General features: G+C 55.2%; 1 protein-coding gene across 2 annotated transcripts; it reads right to left on the bottom strand.

Annotated features, from left to right (window-relative positions):
- Positions 1-2,673: 2,673 nt before the first annotated feature.
- UBAC1 (UBA domain containing 1) lies at positions 2,674-22,985 on the bottom strand. 2 transcript variants are annotated; one of them, XM_060101615.1, is made up of 11 exons: positions 22,659-22,985; positions 18,487-18,607; positions 17,569-17,642; positions 13,373-13,480; positions 12,297-12,399; positions 11,937-12,045; positions 11,038-11,266; positions 7,784-7,870; positions 6,899-7,037; positions 3,136-3,247; positions 2,674-2,951 (listed from the first exon to the last, which is right to left on the bottom strand). In XM_060101615.1, the coding sequence occupies exons 1-11, from the start codon at positions 22,794-22,796 to the stop codon at positions 2,834-2,836; spliced, it is 1,338 nt and encodes a 445-aa protein (XP_059957598.1). In that variant the 5' UTR covers positions 22,797-22,985; the 3' UTR covers positions 2,674-2,833. The 2 variants fall into 2 exon arrangements, with proteins under 2 accessions (XP_059957598.1, XP_059957599.1); XM_060101616.1 differs by having other exon boundaries at positions 2,859-3,247; positions 22,659-22,982.
- Between the last annotated feature and the right edge of the window lie 966 nt (positions 22,986-23,951).

Raw genomic sequence — 23,951 nt, 5'->3', positions numbered from 1 at the left:
TAGGTGTGCAGGACGTTGAAGGTGAACCCACCACCCTCGTCCGTTCCTGTTTCTTCTAACACTGGATCCTCCACACACCTGGCCCTGCCCTCGGGTCCCAAACCCTGAGCAGCTTCCTTGACCTGCGTGGCTTTCCTTGGGCCACCAGGCACCACGCAGCTGAGGCCTCGCGTGATGTCATCCGGGCCTAGAAACTAATTCTGCTTCAAACTCAGCATTGTTTGTGTGGAAGGAAATAATCAATAAACAATCTGTAACAGGAATGGAAAGGAGTTTTACTCAAGTCGAACTGAGGACCATAGCCCGGGAGACAGATTCAAGAAGCACGTGAATTGTGTCCTCCGGACTAGAAGAGGCGGGAGGCCTGTAAAGGGAAAACCCGCAAAATCGCATCAGTTGTTCGTCAAGAGTCAGGACTGGAGCAGGCAAGAAGGAAGGGTGCTTGGGTCGGCTGGGCTTCAGAATGCACAGTTACCAGGGGAGACCTTGAGACCGTGAGGGTGCAGGTGGCGGCGACTAGCAAACAGTTTTGAGGACAGCTGGTGATGACCTTGAGTCTCATACAGGTCAGAAAATTCAAGTTCTCGGGACTTCCCCGGTGGCACAGTGGTTAAGACTCCACGCTCCCAATGCAGGGGGCCCAGGTTCGATCCCTGGTCAGGGAACTAGATCCCACACACATGCCTCAACTAAGAGTTCACATGCCACGACTAAGGAGCCTGCCTGCCGCAACTAAGACCTGGTGCAACCAAGTAAATGAATAAATACATACATATTAAAAAAAAAAAAAAAGAAAGAAAATTCAAGTTCTCGGGACTTCCTTGGTGGTCCAGTGGTTAAGAATCCTCCTTCCAATGCAGGAGACTCGGGTAGCATCCCTGATTGGGGAACCAAGATCCCACATGCCGCAAGGCAACTAAGCCTGCACGCTTCAACTACTGAGCCCACGCACTCTAGAGCCTGTGCGCCACAACTAGAGAAGCCCACGTGCCGCAACTACTGAGCCTGCGTGCCACAATGAAGATCCCGCGTGCCACAACTAAGACCTAACGCAGCCAAATAAATATTTTTTAGAAAAGAAAAAGAAAATTCAAGTTCTCAGTGAAGCAGGAACTGTCTGAAACCACATCCACAATAGCCCCCAGCTCCATCCTCGAAGCCCGAACCACAGTGACTCCATTTTGATTGGCAAATGTATCCTTTTCTTCCATGGTTAAAGCAGATGCACGTGTTTGAGGCCATAAGACAGGCTGTTAGCACAAAGCTCAAGCCAAATCACGTATGAGCCAAAATGACCTCCCCACACCTCAGCGTGTGACCATTTCGTCAGTCACACCCACTCTTAATTCTAGGAATTTTCTAGGAATGCCACTGCTGCGTAAATCATGGGAAAAACGTACTTTGCCGTGTTTGTGACTTTATCAAGACCCGAGGCCCCTCCTGAGTCAGTCACCAATGGCAATCCTCCCCAGTATTTGAGTCAGAATTCCACGTCTGTCTTGGTCTGAATGTGTTTAACCACCAAGAGTGGACAACTTCATCTTCTCCTTCTGCAACGGCTGTACCTGAGAATCTCATGTTCCTGTCATGGCATTAAAGTGACTTTTTAAACTAGGCATGTAATTAGGTTATAGTCTCTGGGAATTTCACCACAGACAGTAAAGGAGGCATTCAAGGGTATCTGTTATAAAGGGAGTGTGAGTCCTAAGGGCTGCAAAGCCCAGTCCCCCCACCATCACCATGCCCCCAGACTCCCGCCTGCCCCTGCCACCCGTGGGCAGTACCCCACCCCACAACCAGGACAGAAGCCTTCAACCCCAGGCTCCCTGGACTGCATGCAGGCCCCGGATGCAGAGGCCTCCCCTTGGGCATCTTTCCCACACCGCCCGGGGCCGCCTGAGACCCGCGTGAGGCGCACAGGAAGAAAAGGTCCTCCAGGAACCATGGTGAAGGGCATCCAACCGCAGGGCCGCGGGCTGGCTCATCACAGGTATCCCCCTGCAGGCGGGCGCGGTGGGCCCACACAGGGAAGGAAACGTCATAGGAGCAAGAGCCAGGCGGGCTGCCAGCCACCCGGGAGACGCCTAGCTACCACGGTTCCCTCCCTCCAACCTGGAAGAAGCAACGTGGAATTGTGTCTGCAGGAGGCTGGCTGTCCAGGGGAGTCAAAGGGACAGGATTTCTTTGACCAAAATGAGTGGCTAGTGCACGGGCGTCTGAGAAGGGGGATCTGACCTGCGCACTGATCTTTTCTAACCAATGGACCCCCTTAAACATCTGCCAGGAAAGAAGGTGCTCTCGGTGAGTCTGAGGCCCATCCGCATCCACACGTGTCCGCACTGGCACGCACCAGGCCAGCCCCCGGATGGTGCGGCTGGTCAGTTCTCATTTAAAAACACAGATAATGTTTTAAAAAAACGGCGGCCAGAGACAGGCAGGGCAAGTCCCTGTGGCGCTCAGCTTCCACCATCGGAGACTCGGGAACACAGGCCGGCTAGGTGATGGCACGGTCCCTCGACTCCAAGGAAGACATGCGCGTCCGCCAAGAAAGCGTCAGCGGGGCGGCAGCAAGCATCCCGGGTGAGGAGGTGCGCGTGCTCTGTGTCGAGAGCGCGAACGTCCCCAGGACGCACGCAGCTTCCTCTCTGGCACTGAAATAAGATTGAGACAGAAAATTGGAAAAGGGGTATTTATTTATTAAAGAAAAGTCGTCTGCGAGTTTTTGTACTTAAGTTAGTACCCTTGACGTTAACACTTTGGATTGAAACATGCCATCTTTCAAATAACAAGTGGACTCTACGAGCAGCGCCTACAGGTCAATTCAAGTAGCGTTTCAAGGGCCCAGAGGGACACTGGAGGGAGGTGACCCCTTCCCGGGGTGACGACGTTGTCTGTAAACACTGTCAGAGGCTAGAGGCACGGCCGAGCGCGCTGCCGCCACAGAGGTTTTTCTGCAGGAAGATCCAAGCACGAGTGTGGCCCGGGCGCCCAACACCCGGGGTGGGGCCCCCTCCGGCCCACCCTTCTCCCCTCCCCAGCCCAGGGGCACCCCGGGGTCTGCCCGCTCTCCCCAGCCCTCGGCTGGGAAGGAAGAGGCCGCCCTCCTGGGCCCGGCGGCTGGAGCGCGCGGCCTACGTGCGGTTCAGGGTCTGGAAGATGCGGGAGATCTGCAGCATGACTGGGCCCGTCTCGGGGTCGTTCATCCACTGGGTGCTGCTCAGCGGGCTCTCGAGCATGTCTTCGAACGCTGCGGGGACACGACGGGGCTACCTGAGGGCCCGCACCCCGCAGACCCCGACATGTGGCTGCAGGGACTAAAGGGTACGTCCTCTGTGGCCGGGGCCCAGAAACCCCTGCTAGCCGCCACCCGACAGTGTCTAGGGAGCTGACACAGGGCGCTGCTGCTGGCAGGGTGGGGCGGCGTGCCCGCGCGCTCACAGGCACAGCGATTCTGGAAAGCAGTCTGGCACCAGCTACCGGGAATCTTAAAAGAGTGACAGCCTGTGACTCAGTAACTCCACTTCCAGCCCTACCCTGACAAAACAGTCAGATGCAGAAAAGACTTACATAAGGATACTGTTGCCAATTTAATAATACCTAATTGGAAAAATCAGAATGTTCAATGTTAAGGAGTGACTTAAAAAAAAAAAACTAGCACATTAAAAACGAGCAGCTCTTTGTAATGACAACTTTGCATTTCTAAACACTTCCATAAAATGTCCGACCACAAACAGAGGTGCCCCCAGCAAACAGCTCTACAGCCCAGACACACACCGGCCAACTTGGTGAGACTCACCAGTGACCGCAGGGCGGACGGTCGCCCTCACGTCTGGGAAGCACGGCTCTATGCCAGACCTTGTCACGTCTGCCAACGTCGAATCATGTCACTGAAAGTGGTCCCAAGTTTACGGGCTTCATGGGAAGCATTTATTCAAGGTGCTCACAGCTGCTCAGGGCCACAGGGCCTCACCGCAGGGCTCAGCATGAAAGTATGATTTCATTATGTTTACGACCTGACGCCCTCACCCCCCCGCAACCAAGCCCTCCTGATTAAAATCCTCTGCAAACCAGTTAAAAATATCAGAAAGAGAATCCAGAAAGATGACGTGACATCTGAGAGAACGAAATATACAGTGGGTTTAGCAAAAGTAATTCCAGAAGGAGGAGAGAGCTGCACAAAACGATGAAAAACGCATTAAATATGAAAAACCAGAGATGAAGATGTATCTGAGGAAGGTCTTTCTTCTGCACATCTCGTGCATTAAAATTGAAAAGTGCGGCACGCGACCAAGGATGCTCCTAATGTATAAAGAGCCGTTAACAAAGCTCTAAGATCAACAAGGCAGCTGAAACACGACGGGTGGACGGTGCAGAGGGGACAAGTAAAAGAACACCAACGGCCGGAAGAAAAGTGCTCAAAGGAACAGACGGAGCCTCTGGGTCCCTGTGCGAGGAGTGGGGGTGAGGGCGGGCATCTCAGCCGGACAGAGGCCCCGTCAGCTGTCAAGGCGTCACCAAGAGCTTAAACGTCTGTATTCTTCGACCGGGTCATCTGACTTAGAGCTGCCTGTCCTTAGGGAGCTGCACCCAAAGAGGAGGTGGAGTAGGTTCAAAAGCAACAAAACGAAAAACAATCTAAATGACCAGAAACAGGGGAACGGTATTTGTTAAATAACGTGACAGATCTATAGAATGAAACACCTGTACCACTAAAATCTCATTTTTAAAAGAGTAAAAAATGCACCAAGAGAAAAGGCATCAAATGGGATGAGAAAATAAGCAGGATAAAGTTGCCCTGCAGTGTGGCTGCATCTGTTCCAGACCCCGCAGGACCACCAGGAGGAACCCACCGATGAGGGAGGGGTGACTGCTACGTCTTCACGCTTTTCTGTGCTTTCCAAATGTTCTAGAATGACTATTTTACTTCATCTAAAGAGACAAAGGTCATTAAAAATCCTACCGGAAATGTCTTGAGAGAAGTGTGTAGCTGCAGAGGTGCCCACAGGCCGGTGACCTCACAGGCAGGTCAATTCTCTCCAGGCGGGGACTTGGCAACTGCAGGAGGCCTGGGGCCTGAGGGGGCAGGACCCTGGGCCAGTGTGTGTCCTGTCCAGGTCACCGACTCAGAGCCTGCAGACTGGGTGGCACTCACTCCATGTGGTTTGTTTTAGAAATGGGAGAAACACTCAATTTAGCAGATGCAAAACCACACGGTAATCTCAATAGATAGGGAAAAAGCATCCAGTAAAACTGACCACCTATCCATGATTAAGAACTCTTAGCGTCTAAACTGGAGGGAAAGGGGAACTTCCTGAATCTGACCAATTATATCTTCAGAAATTAAAAAAAAAAACAAACCTACAGCAAATCGCACTCAGTGGTCAGATACTAAAAGAATTTCTTTAGAAAAGGCTTTGGACAGACCCCAGGCAGCATGTGAATCTCCTGAGGTGGCCGAGGAGCCGGAGGGCGGGAAGATGCTCTCGGTGTGGAAAGGACTGCTGAGCGCCTGGTACAAAGAGCAAAATAAACTCACGATAGGACACGTCGCTGACATACAGAGTTTGGGCACAAAGAGAAAAAAATCCCTACTTCATGCCACACACACCTCCAGGGAGACCACAGACTTCAATAAGAAACTTTAAAACTACTAGAAAAAGATAAAGGTGAAGGTCTTCCTGACCTTGGGATCAGAGGGCTTTCTTTAAAGATTGACATCATCAATGAAACCCACACATTCAGCTGCATTAAAATACAGGACATCTGTTCATCAAAGTGATAAATAAAGAAACCAGAAACTGACGAATGATCTTTGAGATCTAAACGTCTGTTAAAGGATCAGCGCGTGGCAGGCAGGAAGAAGTTTCCGAGTGATAAGAAGACGATCCAACAGGGAAAGCAGCCACAAGTCAGGCAGAAGGCCTTTCCCAGCGGAGGTCCTAGAAGAGGCTGAAACTTCTGGAAGGGGCTGGGCCTTAGAGATCAGGGAAATAGCCACGCACGCAGAAGCACCTGTGCCTGCCTGGGCGGCTGCTCCGGGAGGGCCAGCGGCAGGGGCTATGAGCTGCTGTGGACAGGGGGTGCCCTTTCTGGAAAGCAGGCTCAACACACACACACGCCTGGGCCCCGCCAGCCCGGCCCAGGGCACAAGGCCTGGGGAAACCGTCCTGCAACAGGAGCGGCCGCGGGAGCGCGCAGAGCAGCCCGCAGGCCAGGAAGCCACGCAGGCACCGTCGGGCAGCAGCGCAGCGCAGTCGGCCACGGTACTGACTTCATCCACACAATGAAGTACTTTACGGCCCTTCAGAAAGTCGGTCCCAGCAGCTGGCCCAGAACACAAGAGGCGGCAACTGAATGGTTTAAGCACACAGACACCCGTGGCAACACGGCTGAGGAAGCAAAGGAGTGGCAAACGCTGGCGTGGTCACCGCAGCAGGGGGCGGGGGGCACCCCAGGGACTCTAGGCTAAAGCTGAGTGGCAGGAACACGGTTATTAGTTTTATTATTACTCTTCAAAGTTACAAAAATTATGTACGCTTTTGTAGGTGTATTATATCTCACAGTCAAAACAAATGCCAAAGAAACCCTTTCAAAGAGTAAGAGCTACAATCAACCAACAGCCCCTCACACACGGTCCTAACCTGTTGGGTGCCGGCTACACTCGCCCAGACTAGATAATCCACTTTAACTGGTTTTTCACACCTTGAATGGAGTCACCGAACAAGAGGCTGTCACACCACGAGCACGACCTGATTTCCGGGCCCTACAGTGACTCAGGCTGCAGCCACCCGGGACCCTGCAGGGGCAGCTGCTGGGGCGTGGCGGCTGTGGTATCGGCCGGTGACATCTGTGTGGCAGGCAGGTCCCACCCCTGCACAAGCAGAAAGAAGGCACACACCTAGTAAGATTTTAGGGTTGGTCAGGCCCAGCTGCACCACGGGGTTATCCAGGATGGCCTGAAACAGGGGGCTGTCGGGGTCGATGCCCTTGTCCAGCTCCTCAGGAGAGGGCCTGCGGTCTCCCAGCAGCCACTCGCACTGCGAACACAAGAGCAACAGCTGTTAGTGCCCTCCGGACCCCATCAACCCAAACACTGCAGCCAGGGCTCCTGGTCAGCTCCCAGGGCTGCCCTGACCGGCAGGGGCCTTGACAGAAAAGCAAGCCCAGCCCGGACTCAGGTGCTACACACGTCAGGACGGGCCACAGAGACGAAGCACCAGCCTGGCTTTCCTGGCAGATCCTGGCACCGCAGCTCAATGTAACGGCTGCAGCTTCTCCAGGACCTGACCGGGCGCCAGCTTCACCCGCCCGAGCGCTGGGAGAAGAAGGTAAGACACGCACAGCACACCTGGGCTCTGTCGCGGGAAGCGGCCCTGGGCTTGAGCGAGCACCTCTTGGCGCATCAGTGAGTCAGGAACGGCTAAAGCACGGGCCCACCTCGCCTCCCTGGTTCCTGTGGGCCAGACTAGCTCTATTCCCCCAAGTGGACCAAGCTGTCGCCCCCAGCCCCTCCCCAGGCAGCTCTCCATCGGCCGTGGGCGTGTGTGCACAGGATGGGGACCATCTTAGTGTTGGTGTCACACAGTCACCCACAGAACATGTACGTTTTTCTGAAAGGCAAAGCCCAGAATTTTCTCAGTATTTAAAAAATTGTATACTGTTTGAACCATCTACCCCATTGTTTCACTTCAAAACCAAAGTAACTGACTGCACGGGAAGGTGACCAAACACACAGAGTGTTCAGGACACACGGGGCGTCACCGAGGCACGGCCTGGTACTCACGGCGGCATTCTGCTGGTTGTTGTTCACTCTGAGGGCGTCTATCACTTCCTTCTCATCGAATCCCATCTCCATCAGGGCAATGACGGCCTAGAGGAGAAGCCGGGCCTCAGTGCCGTGCTCACGGGGGCCCCGGCAGCAAGGCTGTGGGGCTGAGCCACGTCTCACGAGCAGCACCTTGGCAGGGGGTGTTTTAAAGCAACACCACGGGGTTTCCTCTCTCAAGACTCTGTTTCCCTACAGCTTTACTGAAACACTTCTTGGTTTTCTTAACGACAGAGGGACGGAGCCGGGAGGTGGAGGGCACGCCTGCTCTCGGCCAGAGGCTCGCCTTCCCACCCCAGGTCCTTCTAGGTGTGTCCCCGTGACTGTCTGGGTAGACCTGTCTTCACAACCTCACGCAGCCTATTCCAGAGGGCTCTCATCCAGGACGAGCGTGTCAGAGAAAGGTCACATCAGCAATTCCCATTTGAGCGGAGACAAAAATGTCAGTGATTTTTGACACACTTTATCTTTAAAAAAAAATGAAACTAGGGCTTCTCTGGTGGTACAGTGGTTGAGAGTCCGCCTGCCGATCCAGGGGACACGGGTTCGTGCCCCGGTCCAGGAGGATCCCACATGCCGCAGAGCGGCTGGGCCCATGAGCCATGGCCGCTGAGCCTGCGCATCCGGAGCCTGTGCTCCGCAATGGGAGAGGCCACAAGAGTGAGAGGCCCGCGTACCGCAAAAAAAAAAAAAAAGAAAAAAAAGAAACTAAAATTAATTCTGAACGTATTTAACAAAATTTAAGCTGCAAGTTAAACACATGCTGGTTTTTGGAGGGAACAATGACCCAAGTGCTCCACGTGTGGGGGGTACACTTTTCGGACAAAAGTCACATGACGACACATTCCTTCACTTTATCCTTGACTTTTATTCTACAACCTTTGAAAGGCTCAACTCTGCACAAAAAGGTGAAGGCTTCATCAAAGTTTCAAAGGATTCTCTTAATTCCCTGAAGGTCGGCCTGTGCCCTTTAAGATCCTGACGTCATCTTCCCCCAGCTTTCGCACGGATGTCGGCTGGCCTCACGCCACCGGCCCCTCGGGTCAGCATGTGGGCGCTCGCGTGGCCCCGGCACTCTCTGGCCTCGTGGACAGCACCCCTTCCACTGTGCAGTCAGTCTGGACTGTTTCAAAGAGAACCCAACAGAAGCAGCAGCAGCTGCGGGCAGATCAGGAAAGGCGTTCAGCTGGAGCACACTGCGTGCAGTGAGCTCTCAAGTCAGCATTTTCTGCTTAGGATCCACTTCCTCTGCCTTCCGGGGCCACTTCCTATCTCCAGGGCCCTGTGAGTGATCGCTGGGCGCAGAGCCCACCAGGCGGTAGTATTTTGATATCAAGGTCACATAAAATCGCCCGGAATCTACTCTGAAACCCAAGGATAGGATGGCCTTTGCCACTGGTTTCAATAAAAACCATCCTCTCTCCAGACTCCTCTCTCAGCCCAGGAAATGATGCCCCAAGACATCTGGGGATGATTCCAGATGCTCCGCCCGCCTGTCTTCCCAGCACTGGGAGAGGGGCCCTGCGCCCACAGGCCCTGCATGGTCACTGTCCTGTCTGCAGCTGGGGGGGTGCTGGGGGGGGTGTTAGGAGCAGGGGGTGCAAGGCAGCAAAACGTCTGTTTGGGTCTCAAGTCCAAGCCCTGCTGTCCAGTCCAGTCTCCCCAGATCTAAACTAATGTCTTGACCCTTATCGGACCGTCCCCCTGACGGGTACAGGATCAAAGGCCCTGGCCCCTCAAGCCTCGACACCCTTTTGGGAAAATGAGCATGTTAAGATGGTCAAGAACGACACCCAGAGGAGGAAAGGCCTTTAAGTCGGTGACCAAGACCGTGAACTACCCGGCAGCAGCCCTGACGAGGCCCACGCAGGACCTCCACAGGAGAACGCGTGGAACCCGACAGCACGAGGACCCACGGAGAGGCTGCCCTTCCCGAACAGGGGCCCAAGTGCCAGACCTGGGATGGGTTTTCCCCAAAAGACTAAGCCAACAAGATACATGTCCTTCAGGACCGGGAAAGTCGGGACTAAAGTAACCAGGTACTTCTGAACACGTAGCAGAACTCAAAAAGGGAGAACCCCCAAGAAACAGAAACAAAGGAACAACAAACTAGCCTCCCAGAGGGTGTGCCTTGGGGGGATGGCGGGCACAGGCCTCATCAGGGCGGGGCTGGGGCCTAACATCACACACAGGACACCGACCTTGGGTCCATGCAAGGCGGGGGGCTGGAGCTTCAAACCAGGACCCTGTGCAGGGTCTGCATCCCCAGAGAGAGGGGCAGGGGAAGACCCACACCCCAGTGCCGTGGGTCACACTCTGCATGGCCCAGGAGCCCTGCCGGATGGTTAGCATGAAAGCTGGCCCCTGGCTCAGGGTCCCGCTCAACCCCACAGAAGCAAACTCTGAATCAACCACAGAGGGCGCCCCACGGCCTGGTCAATGGGGAGTCCCACAGAAACACAAGCCCACAGGTGAGCCCACGATGAGGCATCGCACCCTGAGAAAACCAGGCCACGAGCAAAATCAGGAGGACACGAAGAATCGGAGCCCTAACGCCAGAGCAGACAGAGCTATGATCTGAAAAATAACCAGAACATCCTCAAAATATGAAAAACAGCCAAGAAGGTTAAATTAAAATTAAACCCTAATGAAAGAAGAGAACAGTGAAAAAGAACAGGGAGACACAAAAGTATCAAATATGAGGTGACAGTGAAGAGGGGGCCATAAAGACGCACACTAAGGTCAGCTGGCCAAGTACAGCCAGAGGCACCGGGACCCCGGGCCCTTGAATCCCACAGACGCCGGGTTACCTGGTGGACGGCAGCCTGAGCAGCCTCCCCGCTCACAAGACGGTCCCACGAGGTGGGCGGGTGGCCCTCCAGTCTCTGGGCAGCACCCCCGACCAACCCCTCGGATCGAGGACACTTATGATACAGACAGGACCCGATCACGAGTTTTTCAGATGACAGGCGTGTGGACTAACCGTTCGGAGGAAAACACAGCCACCTGGACGCCAGCGAGGAAAACTTCACGCTAAACCCGGGGACTCAAGGGGCCCCAGGTCTGTGTGCAGACTCCTCCCCCGGCCTCGCTTTCTACAGGGCCGGCGGCTCAGCCTGCGGTCGCCAACGTGGCTGCAGCTTCCTCTGCACGATGCAGCCTCGGGAGAACCAGCACCTCTACCTGCCCGACCCAGGCCCGTCAACACGTACCCGGCCGTCTGCGCGGAACTCCCTTTTCCTCCGGATCTTCTTGAAGACCTCCGTCAGCTCGTCTCTGGCCTCCTCATCCTCCGCGCTGGTCCCGGCGGCAGCGGCCCCCCCGGTGGGGGCGGCCTCGGCGCCCGCCTCTCCCTGCGAGGCCGGGCCTGGAAGCGGCGTGTCTATGGTGGGGTCTTCTGCGTGCTCGATTAGCCACTCCATGGCCTGGGGCACCGACATGCTGCAAGGTAAGACGGGCTCTGTGCAGCAGCCCCAGGCCAGGGAGCCAGGGCCTTTGTTTCCCCAAGAAAAGCCTCTCCGACTTCATGGCTTCCCTACCACGAGCTGCCGATCCCTGTAATGAGAATCTGGCATGTCTGGAGCTCTGGCCCTGCCCCAAACTGCCCTGAGGCCCCAGCCAGAACACGGAAACCCACGGGCAAAGTAAAGGAAACCAAACCCGGGAGGTACACACGAGAGTCTGGGTCCAAAGCAAAAAAGAACACAGCCCACTGACCATCTGTCAGTTACAGATGATTTATTTCAGATCTGAACATAAACGAAGGGCAAGTAACTAGAAACAAGAAACTACAGACTATTGAGGACACCACCACGTACACTTCTGGAGTTGACCACAGCCCTACTGTGAACAAGCTTCGATTTGAGTTCCCATAAAACACAGCCCAGTGAAATGCACAGAACCATCATCATACGTCACGTTCCCAATACATGAGTCGATTTCCAACTGCCCTGAAACACCTGGAGACGCCCAGTCACGTTACTCCCGGGACATGCATTTCAGGTCCTCTTTAAACACTCACACGTATTGGAAACAATTCAATCAAAGGGTTTGGGTCCCACGGGGGACCCCACAAGACCAAGCCTGCCGCGTCTGGCGAGGGAGCACGTACTGGTTCAGCCGCAGGGCCTTCACGGCTCTGTTCTCGGGAAAGCCCATCTCTGTGAGCTGCCGCAGGGCTGCCTCGTCCACACGGTCATCCTCGTCCTCGTCCAGCATGGCTGCGGGCAAGACACGGCACTGTGAGGGCCTCAGGCAGTGCCCGGCCGCGCGAGGGCCGCTGCAGTGTCTGAGGACCAGGCGTTTGTGGCAAATCTCTCACAGCTCGGAAAACCCGAGAGAGGACCATCAGCTGTCGCCTGCATAAACACGGGACGGCGGTGAGAGCGGTTCACCAAGCCTCCACCTACTGGCCCTTCCCAGGTACAAGGAACGGCTGAGGGTAAGCGTCCACCCTGGGGCGTGCTCCTACCGTTTGCCTTCTTAAATAATTCCACCGCGTCCGGGTTCAGCGCCAGCAACTTCTGTGCCACCTCGATGAGAGACACCAAGATTTTCCGGAGCTCCGTCTGGAACTGCAGAGAGAGGAAAAGATGCTCAACAAAGCTACTTGGATCTGAGATGACATGCCCTGTCCTAAAATTCCAGATCTGTGAGTCACACGATGTCCAGGTAACTGAGGAGAACAGGAACGAGGTGTCTCAGGAGGGCGGGCAGGAGAGGCTCTGGCTGGCACGGACGGGGGGCTGTGACACGGCCTCCCGCTGGTGACACAGACACACAAACACCTGGTGATGTCACTCAGCCATCCAGCCCACGAGGAAGGTGTCTGGCCCACTGGTCACTAAGTGAGCTGAGAGCCCTCCTTTGGCTTCACTGAAGAAAAGTGACTGATTCCACGGGCTCCACAGACGCAGGTCTCTAATTTTCACCTGCAGCCGATTCATCTTCTCAAAAAGCGGGGCTGCTGGGAATGTCATTAGAACCCCCCACCGCCAGCTCCCTCCCCTAACCCCCATAAGTCTCGGCCATCGTGAGACACACACACACACAGGCTGGGAAGAGACAGGTGTGCCCGGGTTCCAATGCCCTGATCAACAAGGAACTCTCTGGAAGAGACCCCGGAGAGGCGTGTTCCTGAACCGAACCAGCTTGAGGCAGAGACGCTCGACTGGCCCTCAGTCCCGGGGGCGGCCGTCCCCTACTCCTGCCCAGCCCTCCCTCGGGAGCACTGGAAACACTCAGCTTTGTTAACTTAGAACTTTCCAATCCAAGATAAACAAGAGTCAGATTTCTTTCTGAAAGCTTTTTACCAAACTTAGGGCAAAACTAACATTTTTCCCATAGTATCTATCCTTTCAGTCCTGCCTTTCAACGTCTTTTCAAACTTTTTATTTTGAATTAATTTGTTTACAAGAAGCTCCAAAACAAGGCACAGAGTTCCTGTGTCCCCTTCGCCCAGCTCCCCAAGGGCTTCCAGGAACTCCCGCAGCCCCACGCGGTGGCAAAGGCTCCCAGGCGGTGGCCGCGGGCCCTGCGGGCACTCACGTCTCTCATGTTGGTCTGCACCACGGCCCGGTCCATGTCGTAGGAGGGCAGGTCAGCGGTGGCTCGGAAGATGGCGTCTCGATCCGGGGCTTTCTGTTCTTGTTTTTTCTAACAGAAAAGTAATTGGAAAGTCGGCAGTGAGTGAAGAGCAACAAGAGGCAAGGTTACGTTTGCTGAATAAACAGCTCTAACCAGGGGAAGAACGAGTGTCCTTGGGAGCTGGAGCCATATACGCCTTGATGAGCAGGGAGGCTTCTGGAGATTTCTGTGCGTGGCCTCAGGGACGGACAGGGGACACGATCGCGGCCTGCTGGCGCTGGAGCATGGCCGTGCGGGACACAGGGAAGACAGACACTGTCTCCTGTGGCCACAGAATGACCATCACATGGGGTGATGGCCGGGCGGGTGACGGCAGAGGACCACGCAGACTGGCCGAAAACACGCACTCACCTTTGCTCCTTCTGGAACCCCCGCACGCGACGGCGAAGGAACAGAGACGGCAGACACAAAAAGAATAAAGAAAATACAGCTGAGAGAGACAGTACCGAATTCTCAGAGGACGGCAAACAGCTGGAAGGACGAGGAGAGCTCCGTGGAGACCGAGCGCATAGAGGACGGCCCGGCCGAGCCCAGGGCCGAGGGCCACGCCAGAGGGGGCGGGGCGGGGGGGGAGCGAGCTGCAGGAGCCCAAGCCAGGGAGCCCAGGGGGCAGAGGCGTGGTCCTAGCCCCGGATGGCAGGCCCAGCCCCGCATCACCCGGCTCCCGGGATGCTGGACAGGAGGGGCGGCCGCGACCCGCCAGGCACAGAGCAGCCAGTGAGCTCCCAGGGCCTCTGACGGGGACGTGAGGAAAGCCTGCGACGTGGACGACAGAGGCCAAAACAGAGGCAGAAAAAGTGAAAGAGGGTGAAAGAAAGAGAGGAGCTTGAAAGGAGAGAGCACTGGACACGGCGCTCAGAGGGCCAGGAGCACAGCAGGATGCTGCGAAAGGTCATCTGAGAACAAGCATCTAATTGGAAAATTTAAACATCGCTCAGAAAGCAGGTCCAACATCCAACAGGAAGTCCAGAAAGAGAAAACACAAAACGGGGGGAGGAAATCAACCAAAACAATCCAGAAAACTTCCAGAAACTCCAGCTTCAATGTGCCAGGCACGGTGAATGGGGAAAGGCGTGCATCAAAGCGAATCATGAAATTTCAGACCTCTGAAGAGTTATCAGGAGATCCTAAAAATTCCAGGTGGAATCAGGGAGGAGGAAACAGACCACGCACAGAGGAAGGAAAAGTAGACCTGACCGGCTCCCACCCGCCACACAGACACCCTGGCGACAGCGCCAAGACCGCCATCACGCACGCGGCTGGCACTCGCTCAGCAGCCACCGCACGCTGGACGCAGGGCCTCCAGACCTCCTCCTCTTCCTCGATGCTGGAGGGGGTCTGGTCCCACCAAACCAACAACAAGTCAAGAGCAAGACACTCAACCCCACGGCAGGCACAAGGCGGGGACGGCTCCAAGACACCCCACGGCCCTGCCCCTGGCAATCACGGCGGCACGACCCTGGGCCTGTGGCAGGTGGACTTCACTCTGGGGTTAGGTCACATCACACGGCACGGCGACCTGAAGGACGTGACCCTCGGTGGGCCTCACCTGATCAGGCGAGCCCTGACTCAGGACGGGGCTAACTCTGGCCATCGAGATTCAAAGCAAGAGGGATCCAACGCGCGAGACCTCCCGCGGGTGGCTCTGAAGACGCCCTCCAGGAGCCGAGGGTGGCGGCAGCTCGCAGCCAGCAGGAAAACAGGACCCCAGCCCTCCAAACCGCGGGAACTGGATTCCCCCAAACCCCTGAAAGAGCTGGAAGCAGAGCCTCCCCAGAGCCTCCCGAGAGGGAGGGAGACCTGACAGCTACTCCCGAGCTCAGGGCCCAGCCGAGCCCACCCGCCGTGGACCCAGTGAGCGGTGCACCGCCGGGGGCTGCTCCGAGCTGGCAGGCCTGTGGTCAGGGAGCAGGCAGACACGGGGGGACGCAGGAGGACCAGCACAGAGGGAGGCGGGCCAGCCCGGGCTGCACAGCTGATGTGGGCGGACGGACGGAAGGATCTGAGGGGCATCTCCCAGGACGTGGGAGCGGCAGATGGCCGCACGCCTGCGACCCTGTTTTCAGAGGGGTTTATCAATTTTGGTGCAGAATCTGAAATATCAGTGATACGCCTACAGAGAACAAACAAAACAAGGAATCAATTACTGACTCCAGGAAAAACAAAATCCTACGTAAAAAAAGGACAGCTAACCTTAGCAGGCTGCTCACTGCAGAAAGCAACGCTTACATAACAGTAACAACAACGGGGACTCTGCGTCTTTGACCCACGTGATGATCCGATACTCATGGCAAGAGCTGCGGGGGAGGCTGGGGGAGGGGCTGCCCCGACCACCAAGACGCAGCCAACAGCGTCTAAAGTTGGGATCCCAAGAAAGAGCAGTAAGACGTGTTGTTCAGAAATCAGAAAGAGAATCACAGTCGAAAGAATTACAAGTGGTTGCCTTTCGAGTGTGTGACTCAGGACGGATAGGAGGCTACTGACTTGTATTAGAGTATCTGTAGTATTATTTGACGTTCTAAATACACGTGCTACTTTGACTTTAAAAATTAATAATAGGGCTTCCCTGGTGGCGCAGTGGTTGAGAGTCCGCCTGCCGATGCAGGGGACACGGGTTCGTGCCCCGGTCCGGGAAGATCCCACATGCCGCGGAGCGGCTGGGCCCGTGAGCCATGGCCGCTGAGCCTGCGCGTCCGGAGCCTGTGCTCCGCCACGGGAGAGGCCACAACAGTGAGAGGCCCATGTACAGCAAAAAATAATAATAATAAAAAAATAAAAGAGGATTGTGGGGCTTCCCTGGTGGCGCAGTGGTTGAGAGTCCGCCTGCCGATGCAGGGGACGTGGGTTCATGCCTCGGTCCGGGAGGATCCCACATGCCGCGGAGCGGCTGGGCCCGTGAGCCATGGCCGCTGGGCCTGCGCGTCCAGAGCCTGTGCTCCGCAACGGGAGAGGCCACAGCAGTGAGAGGCCCGCGTACCGCAAAAAATAAAAATAAAAAAAATAAAAAATAAAAATTAATAATAATTCACAAAAACGGACATTAACATTTTACAAGTACGCACAGAAAAAAAGGTGAGGGCCACAGCCCTGCAAGTTACCCAGACCGTGGGGGTGATGGGAACCCGCTGTTCACACAGTCACCAAGGTTCACATAGTTGCCAACGACCAAAATGGTAACCCGAGAACTGGATCCACCCAGCAGTTCTGGGAAACAGGGCTGACTCAGGGCAGGCCCCAACGGAGTGAGCAGCCGTGCCCGCAGCCTGCCACGCCAAGGCAGGTGTGGCTGCAGATAAGAAGGGCCTCCTCCCAGCCGCCTGTCCCACAGGAGACCCAAAATAGCTCGTTCCGCCACCAGGCCCGGGGCCTGGCCCAGAGTCTGGCCTGCCTTCTCTGGGGTGAATGCTCCCGAGCGTTTTGAAGCGTAAGTAAGAAACTCTACCCCTGGAGCCAAGGAAAGACGGGCGTTAACGTGGCTGCCCCCCAGCACGGCACTGCTCTGTCCCGGGCATCTGGCCTCAGAGCAGAAAAAGGCGTGTTGACAGAGTAAATCTTCCATGTACAGATGAGCCTCCTAAACCAGGCTTTCTGAGGAACGAGCTTCCAGGGCGGCCACTACACAGGTAACGACCGGCACGGTCTCCCCAGGGCGCCTGCATCAGAGGGAAGACTCAGCTAAGTGGCAACTCCAAGGACTGACTCCGCGAAGGCCGGTGCTCCCGGGAGCCTTCACTGCCGCCCCTGCACCTGTATTCCTTGTTTGGTGGGTGGTCTTTAGCGACTTCCTAACTTTCTTCTGTCGGGACTTGCTTGAGGAGAGGAGGGACGGGAGCTCAAGACTAAACCCAGCCCTGAGAACGTGCCGCAATCTCCTCTCTGCAGCCCCCAAAGCAGAGGCGGTCATCAGACCAGCCACCCGGAAAGGCATCGGTCAACTGGCCAACCGGCCACAACAGAAAACCCCCATGACCATACCTCCTGTGACCACGGGACCCGCAGGGTCCACAGACAACCAGTGTACAGATGTTTCTTTTCAAGTCTTCAATGTGGGAGACCTCCCCTCACAGAGATATCCACTTCCAAACTCTGAAACTTACCTTTTCTTCCGCTGAGACCTCAGCCATCTTGGGGAGCGGGTCCGGAGCCCGCTTTTGGATCAGCAACAAGACATCTAGGATAAAAAGTGCACCGCACTGGTTATTATCTCACATCCACAAAGTGGCATAAAGGGTGCCAGGTGACCCAAGGACCGAAAAGCAGGGGTCCCCTCTGGGCCTCCTCCACGGAGCGTCCACATAAGCCCCAGCCTTCCTTCGGCTCCCATGTCCGCCGCCCCTGCTCACCTACAGGCTCAGGCCTGGCAGGAACCTGGCTGAGGGTCACCAGAGGGGACCGGCATTCTCGTTTTAAGGGCTTTTTTGTTTTGAACGTCTGTGAGGTCGCAGTGTCTGGTCTTACCCTCAGAGCTAAGCACCTGGGCTGTGGTGAGGCCACAGTCCACAACGTGGTCAGCACCCAGCTGGCTCTGGGCTTGCCAGCCAGACGCTATGGAGGTCTGCAAACGATATTCCAGTATTTCCAAAACAGATTACTTGAGGGAATCCCACAATTAAAATTGTGCTTTGAAAGACAAGAAAACCAAAGTTTTCTCCCCAGGCGCCTCCACATACAAGCCTCTGAGTGAATAAATGGATGTGTGTACGTTAAGAGCGTCTTCCTAGACGCCTGAAACAACCGCCACGGCTGTACTTTCCAGCCCCCAAAATAAAGCCTGCAGCAGCTCTGGGGACCTTGGTTTTGCCTGGAAACAGAATTAATAACAAAATTCAATTTGGTTTCTCAGATGCGTGCTGCTGGTTCAGCCTCAGTATCTGTTTTCTTCCAGGGCACACTTTGTCTCAATAAAGGAAAATGAAACCACGTCACCGACGCATCTCCCTGCTCAGCCCCACTCGGGACATCCTCGTTGAGGGTGCTGCACCCTTGCCCACTCCCGGCCCGCGCGGCGCCCTTACCTTCGTCCTGGACGTTCTCCTCCAGGAGTGTCTTGGTGTCACTCAGCACCCTCTCCGAAGCAGCGTGTATTAATTTGTGATGGGTCACACTCTTGGGGTCTTCTAAGCTCCCATGAGCGCACTGGAGGAAAAAACCATAGACATGGTTTCAAGACAGCAGATCAATTAATCATGATAGTAATAACACAGGACCTGACGCCCGAAGCCGCACCAAGAATTGACTGGTTTTCTGACTAGCTAAGAAATTAAAGCAGAGATGAAACCAGAGAATCCCTGGCAACGGTGGAAGCCAAAGGAAACGCCACAGCACCTGGCCCCCGAGGGCAGCACCCGGCCACCGACCCGCCAAGTGCTCCCAAACGGGCTCACGGCTCTGACACTGAACGCCCTGCTGGTCATTAGTGGCTACCCGAATTGCTGCCTTAGTCTAGAAATATCTGGAGAGTGATTTAAAAGTGAAAATAGCAGGGCCGTCGTCTCCCAAGAACCTAAAGATTTAAGTATGATTTGTGCACTTGTTTCCCTCCTTCCAAGGTAAACGAGAGGGAGCTGAGAGAGAGACACAGCAGAGAGAGGAGGCCGGTCCACGGGAGCAGGAAACAGGGGCCTGACCACTTCAACACCCACAAAACCCCGAGGAGACACGACTAGCCTCGGCTCGTCACTCACCAAGCGACGGCCACAGAGACCCCAAAGCAAGCTGTGGCTGGCGGGGCCCCTCCTGGGAGCCCGAAGGGGGTCACCTGGCACGTGGTTGTGTCCCACTGATCAGCGGCCCACAAACCCCAGAACACGCATGGCGGGGGTGATGCTGAAGTCCACGCTGGAGGGAGGCTGCTGTGATGCTGGGGACATGCCCACCCCAGGGTCCCGGGGCCACAGGGTCCTCACAGCCTTCCTCGGTTAAGCGGGGCCGCCTTACCACCTCCCTCTGCCACCAAAGGTGCCCTGCACACGTCACTGCTCCCCCAAAGAGAGAAGCTAAGCCTGTACTTCACCTCTCAATACTGGCGTTTTAAGAGCAACCGGAGTTTTCAGCAATCTAACACTGAAAACAGGAAAAACGGATCTTAAGGGCTTCAGGGCTGTCACAGGTGCACAGAAAACTGGGGCGGGGTGGGGGGACAAAAGTGGAATCCAGCCAACAGTAGGACACACTCTGACCATTCATGACAGAGATCGCCCCCCCCCGGAATCGCACAATGGCTCTGCCCCCAGGAGTACTGGCTGTGCTGATTCTAGTTCTAAAATGTGCAGCCGAGCTGATCTGCCAAGTGCAGAATACAGTCTATGAAACACAAGTTTCCAAAATAATCCTCGTGCTGGTTCCTGAAAAAAACTGTACCCTGCAGCGCGTCAACAGGCGCCAGGAACAAAACATAAGCATGAGTCACCCGTACTATGCATGATTACTTCATGCTTTGTTCTCAGCAGAAGCAATGGAGCGAGCTGGGCTGTGAGAGCAAAAAAGCCCAGCAGAGCCCATCGCTGGAGCGGGGAGGCTCTGACAGCCAGTGAGCCGCTTCCTCCCCAGAAGAGTGGAGACCAGTTTCTCTTACCCTTGATGTCATGTGTCATTTGAAGACACACCTTCATGTGACCTAAGAAATGTTAATAGCCATACCAGCAAGGTACGTACTGGCCATTTCATGCAGGTTTACCACACACAGAAAACACCTACCATGTCGCAGATGTAACTCTCTTAAAATCATGAACCTCCTGTCACACAAGATGGTTTACTTTGCCCCTTTCTCCAAGCTTGGGCTAGAGACCACCATGGTGGTCCCAATCTATATAATACCAAGAAGGGAAAGGCTACGATAGCAATCCATTTCTGTAAGAGTTATGATAATAAACCTTCAATAATAAAGCAGCTTTATGAATTAAAAATATATACATAATAAAAAAGTATAAAACTCCCAGGAGTACTGTGGGGGGAAAAAACCCACAGTGTCCTCTCAAGGTAGAGGGGAAAGAGGAAGAAAGAAGGAACCAGGGGAAAACCGGGAAGGAAGAAGAGAAGCAAAGCAGCGACATCATTCAGGGACTGGTTTCCAGGGTGACATTCAAGTCCACAACTTGAGAACTCTCTTTCCTAACTGACGCCTGCTGATTGGCCCACGAGGCAGCGAACGCTGCCCGCAGAATGGGATGGGCACGGAGGTGGGAGTACTTTCTGACAGCTTGGCTCTGAGTCCCGTAATTTATGTCGGCTCTTTGGTTGTGAAACTCCCCTGCTGCTCGGGTCTCCGTACCTGGAGAGATCGCAGAGTGGATAAAATCTCAGGTCAGAGCAGGGTAATGCCAGAAAACATCCCAAACGATACATCCCAACAGCGACGGGAATAACCAGTATCAGGAACCTAATAATTAGCATCACATGGAAACTGGCTGCCTCATGAACCCCGAGTGCTCCTGAACCCCCTCAGCAAGTGTCCGTGAATCAGAGTTCTCACTTCGCTCCCCTCCATAAAACAACGTGAGGACAGGTACGCCAATCTTCACCATCAGTGAGTTTAACTCAGCGCCACACCACTCGCTTCCCCTGGCCTGACTCAGCAGGTGACATGCCACGGCCCTGCACTTCTGGATTGACAATCTATTTCCGTTTACAGGCATGCCTCGTTCTATTGTGCCTTGTTTTATTTCGCTTCACAGATACTGTGTTTTCTACAAACTAAAGGTTTGTGGCAACCTTGTGGTGAACAAGTCTATTGGTGCCATTTTTCCAACGGCATTATTTTTTAATTAAGGTATGTACACTGCTTTTTCAGATATAATGCTATTGCACACATAATAGACTATAGTGTAAACATAACTTTTAAATGTACTGGGAAATCAAAAAATTCGTGCAGTTAGCTTTATTGTGCTAGTCGCTTTGTTGTGGTGGTCTGGAACCGAACCCGCAGTATCTCAGCAGTGTGCTGGTATTAATCCACACGTTTGTTATGGGCCCACCAAGAGTCTGGCCCTGGGTGTGTGAGTACAAATCCAGCCCTCAAGAAGTTTCCGTCCTGAGTGGGTGAGACACAGCATCTCAGGGAGGTTTTTAAAAAATGTACTGGATAAGCAAAGAGCCTGGCTCTAAGAACTTGCATGCTCATGGAGCTCCCAGCCTTGCAGCTTACTGCTATCATGGTGGTTTTCTAGGTGGTGAAATCACCTGACTGGCTCAGAAGTAAAAGAAGAAAGCAGCCAAGTGTGTGAGCCTGGATCCCCCTCCCCCCGATGTGAGACTGAGACCGTTATTCACATCCAGCGTGTTCCAGAAGGGGACTGGCAACCAGAACGCTCCCTGGCCTGTCGTCTGACAGTTACAGGACACCTCCACAGAACCATACTCCCAAGAGGGACCCAACAGTATTTTATAGGCAGTCACTAGAACAGTAACTGTAAGTTTATTCTTGGAGACCACACTAATAGATACATCACTTATCACACGGAATGCACACTAAGAGGCTGTGGCCTCTTTGTCCTAAATTCCGACATGGAGACACTACATGGTGCAAAGGATCGAGTTTCCTTAGGCAGCCAGTTAGATAGATAGATGTCTTGGCCTGCCATACGGAGTCGAGAAGCTTACAGAGGTAAAGCCAAGAACTAGTTCCAAAAACTGGCAACCTAAGGAACTGGACAAGGAATATTTCGTGGGAACAAACTTTAGAAAGTGGCCCTCTCGGCGAGAAGCCCCTTCTCCCGGACCTACCCACGCAATCGCTGTAAAGGCCGCCGGGAAGCAGGGGCGCAGGGACGAGTCCCGCGGCCTCACTGTTTTAAGTGATTCCAGCTACGGGGCACCAGTGGCCACCCGGCCCCCCATGCCAGCCCCGGGAAGCAGCTCCAAGCAGCCAGCTCAGCAGGTCAGGAGAAGGCACCTCTCCCGTGGGTCCCTACTTCCTCGGGCACTAATTCCCAGCTCCGGGAACGGCATCGCGGCAGCAAGCGCGGATGCTGGAAACGCTAGAGGCCTCGCTTCGGCGGCGACTTCGCCTCTCCCGGCCTGCGCTCCCGACGCGCCCCGCCGCCCGGGCTGTCGTCGGAGTTAAACCAGAGGAGAGAGGGTAAAGCGCCCTGCCTGGGACCCGGCTCGCGGAGGCGCGTCAAGAGGGTGTCGGGGACGGCCGGGAAAAGGGGCGGAGGGAGGGGGAGGCCTGAAGCCCGGCCGGCCTTACGTGCTTAAGGCAGCGCTCCTTGAGCTTCTCCACCGAGGTGTCCTCGGTCGCCTCCTCCAGCCACTCGGCGCCGTCGGACGCACAGACGTGCAGCCGCAGAACCTTGCCCGCGAAGATCTTCTCCTCCTGCACGAACATCGTGCCGCCGTCGTCGCCGCCGCCGCCGGGGCCTGCGCCCGCCGCCCGGGCCCTGAAGGTCACCGGGGCGGGCCGGGGGCGGGGCCAGGCCGCCCGCGCGCTCCCTCGCTGGCCGCCGCCGCCGCCCCGCCCCGGTTCCCGTCGGCCGGCCGCCCGCCACTCGCCGCGACCCGAGCCGTCGTTGCGCCCCGCCGCTTAGCCGCCGGGGGCGCGCTGTTGCCGCCGCGCAGGAAGTGCGTCACAGGGTGCGCCCGGAGCACGCCGGGAAGTGTGGTTTTCCGGCGGCCGCCTAGTCGGCGCCGCTGCGCCGGAAGTACGTCACTGGACGCGCCCGGAGCGTGCCGAGAGGTGTAGTTCTCGGGCCGCTTCCTTCGTCCCGCACGTGCGTGCGCTTTGCGGTACGGGCTGGCAGCCACGCGGGAGCCGGGAGCTTGAGAGTCCGTTTTGAGATGGGCTCTTAGTGTAAAATACACACCGGATCTTGAACAGTTGGGAGGAAAAGAGCATTAAAAATAACAATGTTTATCTATTGGCTACATGTGGAAATAATAGGATGTATAGGGTTAAATAAAGTATATTGAAATCGATTTCACCTGTTTCTTTTCCCATTTTAAAGCTCTGGCTACCCGAAGATTTTAGATTGTCTATGGCTATTGTTGTGTTTCTTTTGGACTGCATTGCCCTAAAGCAGAGTCTCTCTTGAGTGTGGTCCCCAGACGAGCAGCACCTGGGAGCTTGTTAGAAATGCGGGGTCTCCCGTCCCACCCCTATTCCCGCTATCGGGGACTCCAGGGTGCAGCTCAGCGCTCAGGCTGCAGGACTGCAGAGGCACACTCAGACGGGCTCGTGAGCACCCACATGGGAGGAAGCTGACCTGTGCACTCAGTACACTCATTTCTGTGGGGTGACAAATATGAACGCTGCAGTTTGGGCCAGACCTAGACCAGGTGACTGACCTGCACTCTCCCATCTCATTCATTCAAGAACGTTTGCTGAGCAGAGATGGATACGGCACAGTTCCTGTTCTCGGAGGCTGGTGGTCCCAGCATCTCATGCCTTCACCATTTTATACACACCTCATTTCCCCTATGACCATTGCGACCATGTCCAAATTCCTTTTGTCCAGTTTAGCCTCCATGAGCCAGACCCTCTGCT

The sequence above is a fragment of the Mesoplodon densirostris genome, chromosome 6, assembly GCF_025265405.1.
Source record: "Mesoplodon densirostris isolate mMesDen1 chromosome 6, mMesDen1 primary haplotype, whole genome shotgun sequence".
NCBI classification, from domain to species: Eukaryota; Metazoa; Chordata; class Mammalia; order Artiodactyla; family Ziphiidae; genus Mesoplodon; species Mesoplodon densirostris.
The sequence above is the reverse complement of the archived record's forward strand: the minus strand, read 5'-3'. Positions and strand labels throughout refer to the sequence as shown.

What these genes read in the sequence shown, in the direction of transcription:
- UBAC1 (XM_060101615.1), bottom strand. Translation starts at nt 22,796, where the DNA reads ATGTTCGTGCAGGAGGAGAAGATCTTCGCGGGCAAGGTTCTGCGGCTG. An exon ending in AGGAGCGCTGCCTTAAGCAC is followed by an intron (nt 18,608 to 22,658) that starts GTAAGGCCGGCC and finishes TTTTTCCTCCAG; the next exon opens with TGCGCTCATGGGAGCTTAGA. An exon ending in AAGGCCCTGCGGCTGAACCA is followed by an intron (nt 11,267 to 11,936) that starts GTACGTGCTCCC and finishes CTTACCTTGCAG; the next exon opens with CATGTCGGTGCCCCAGGCCA.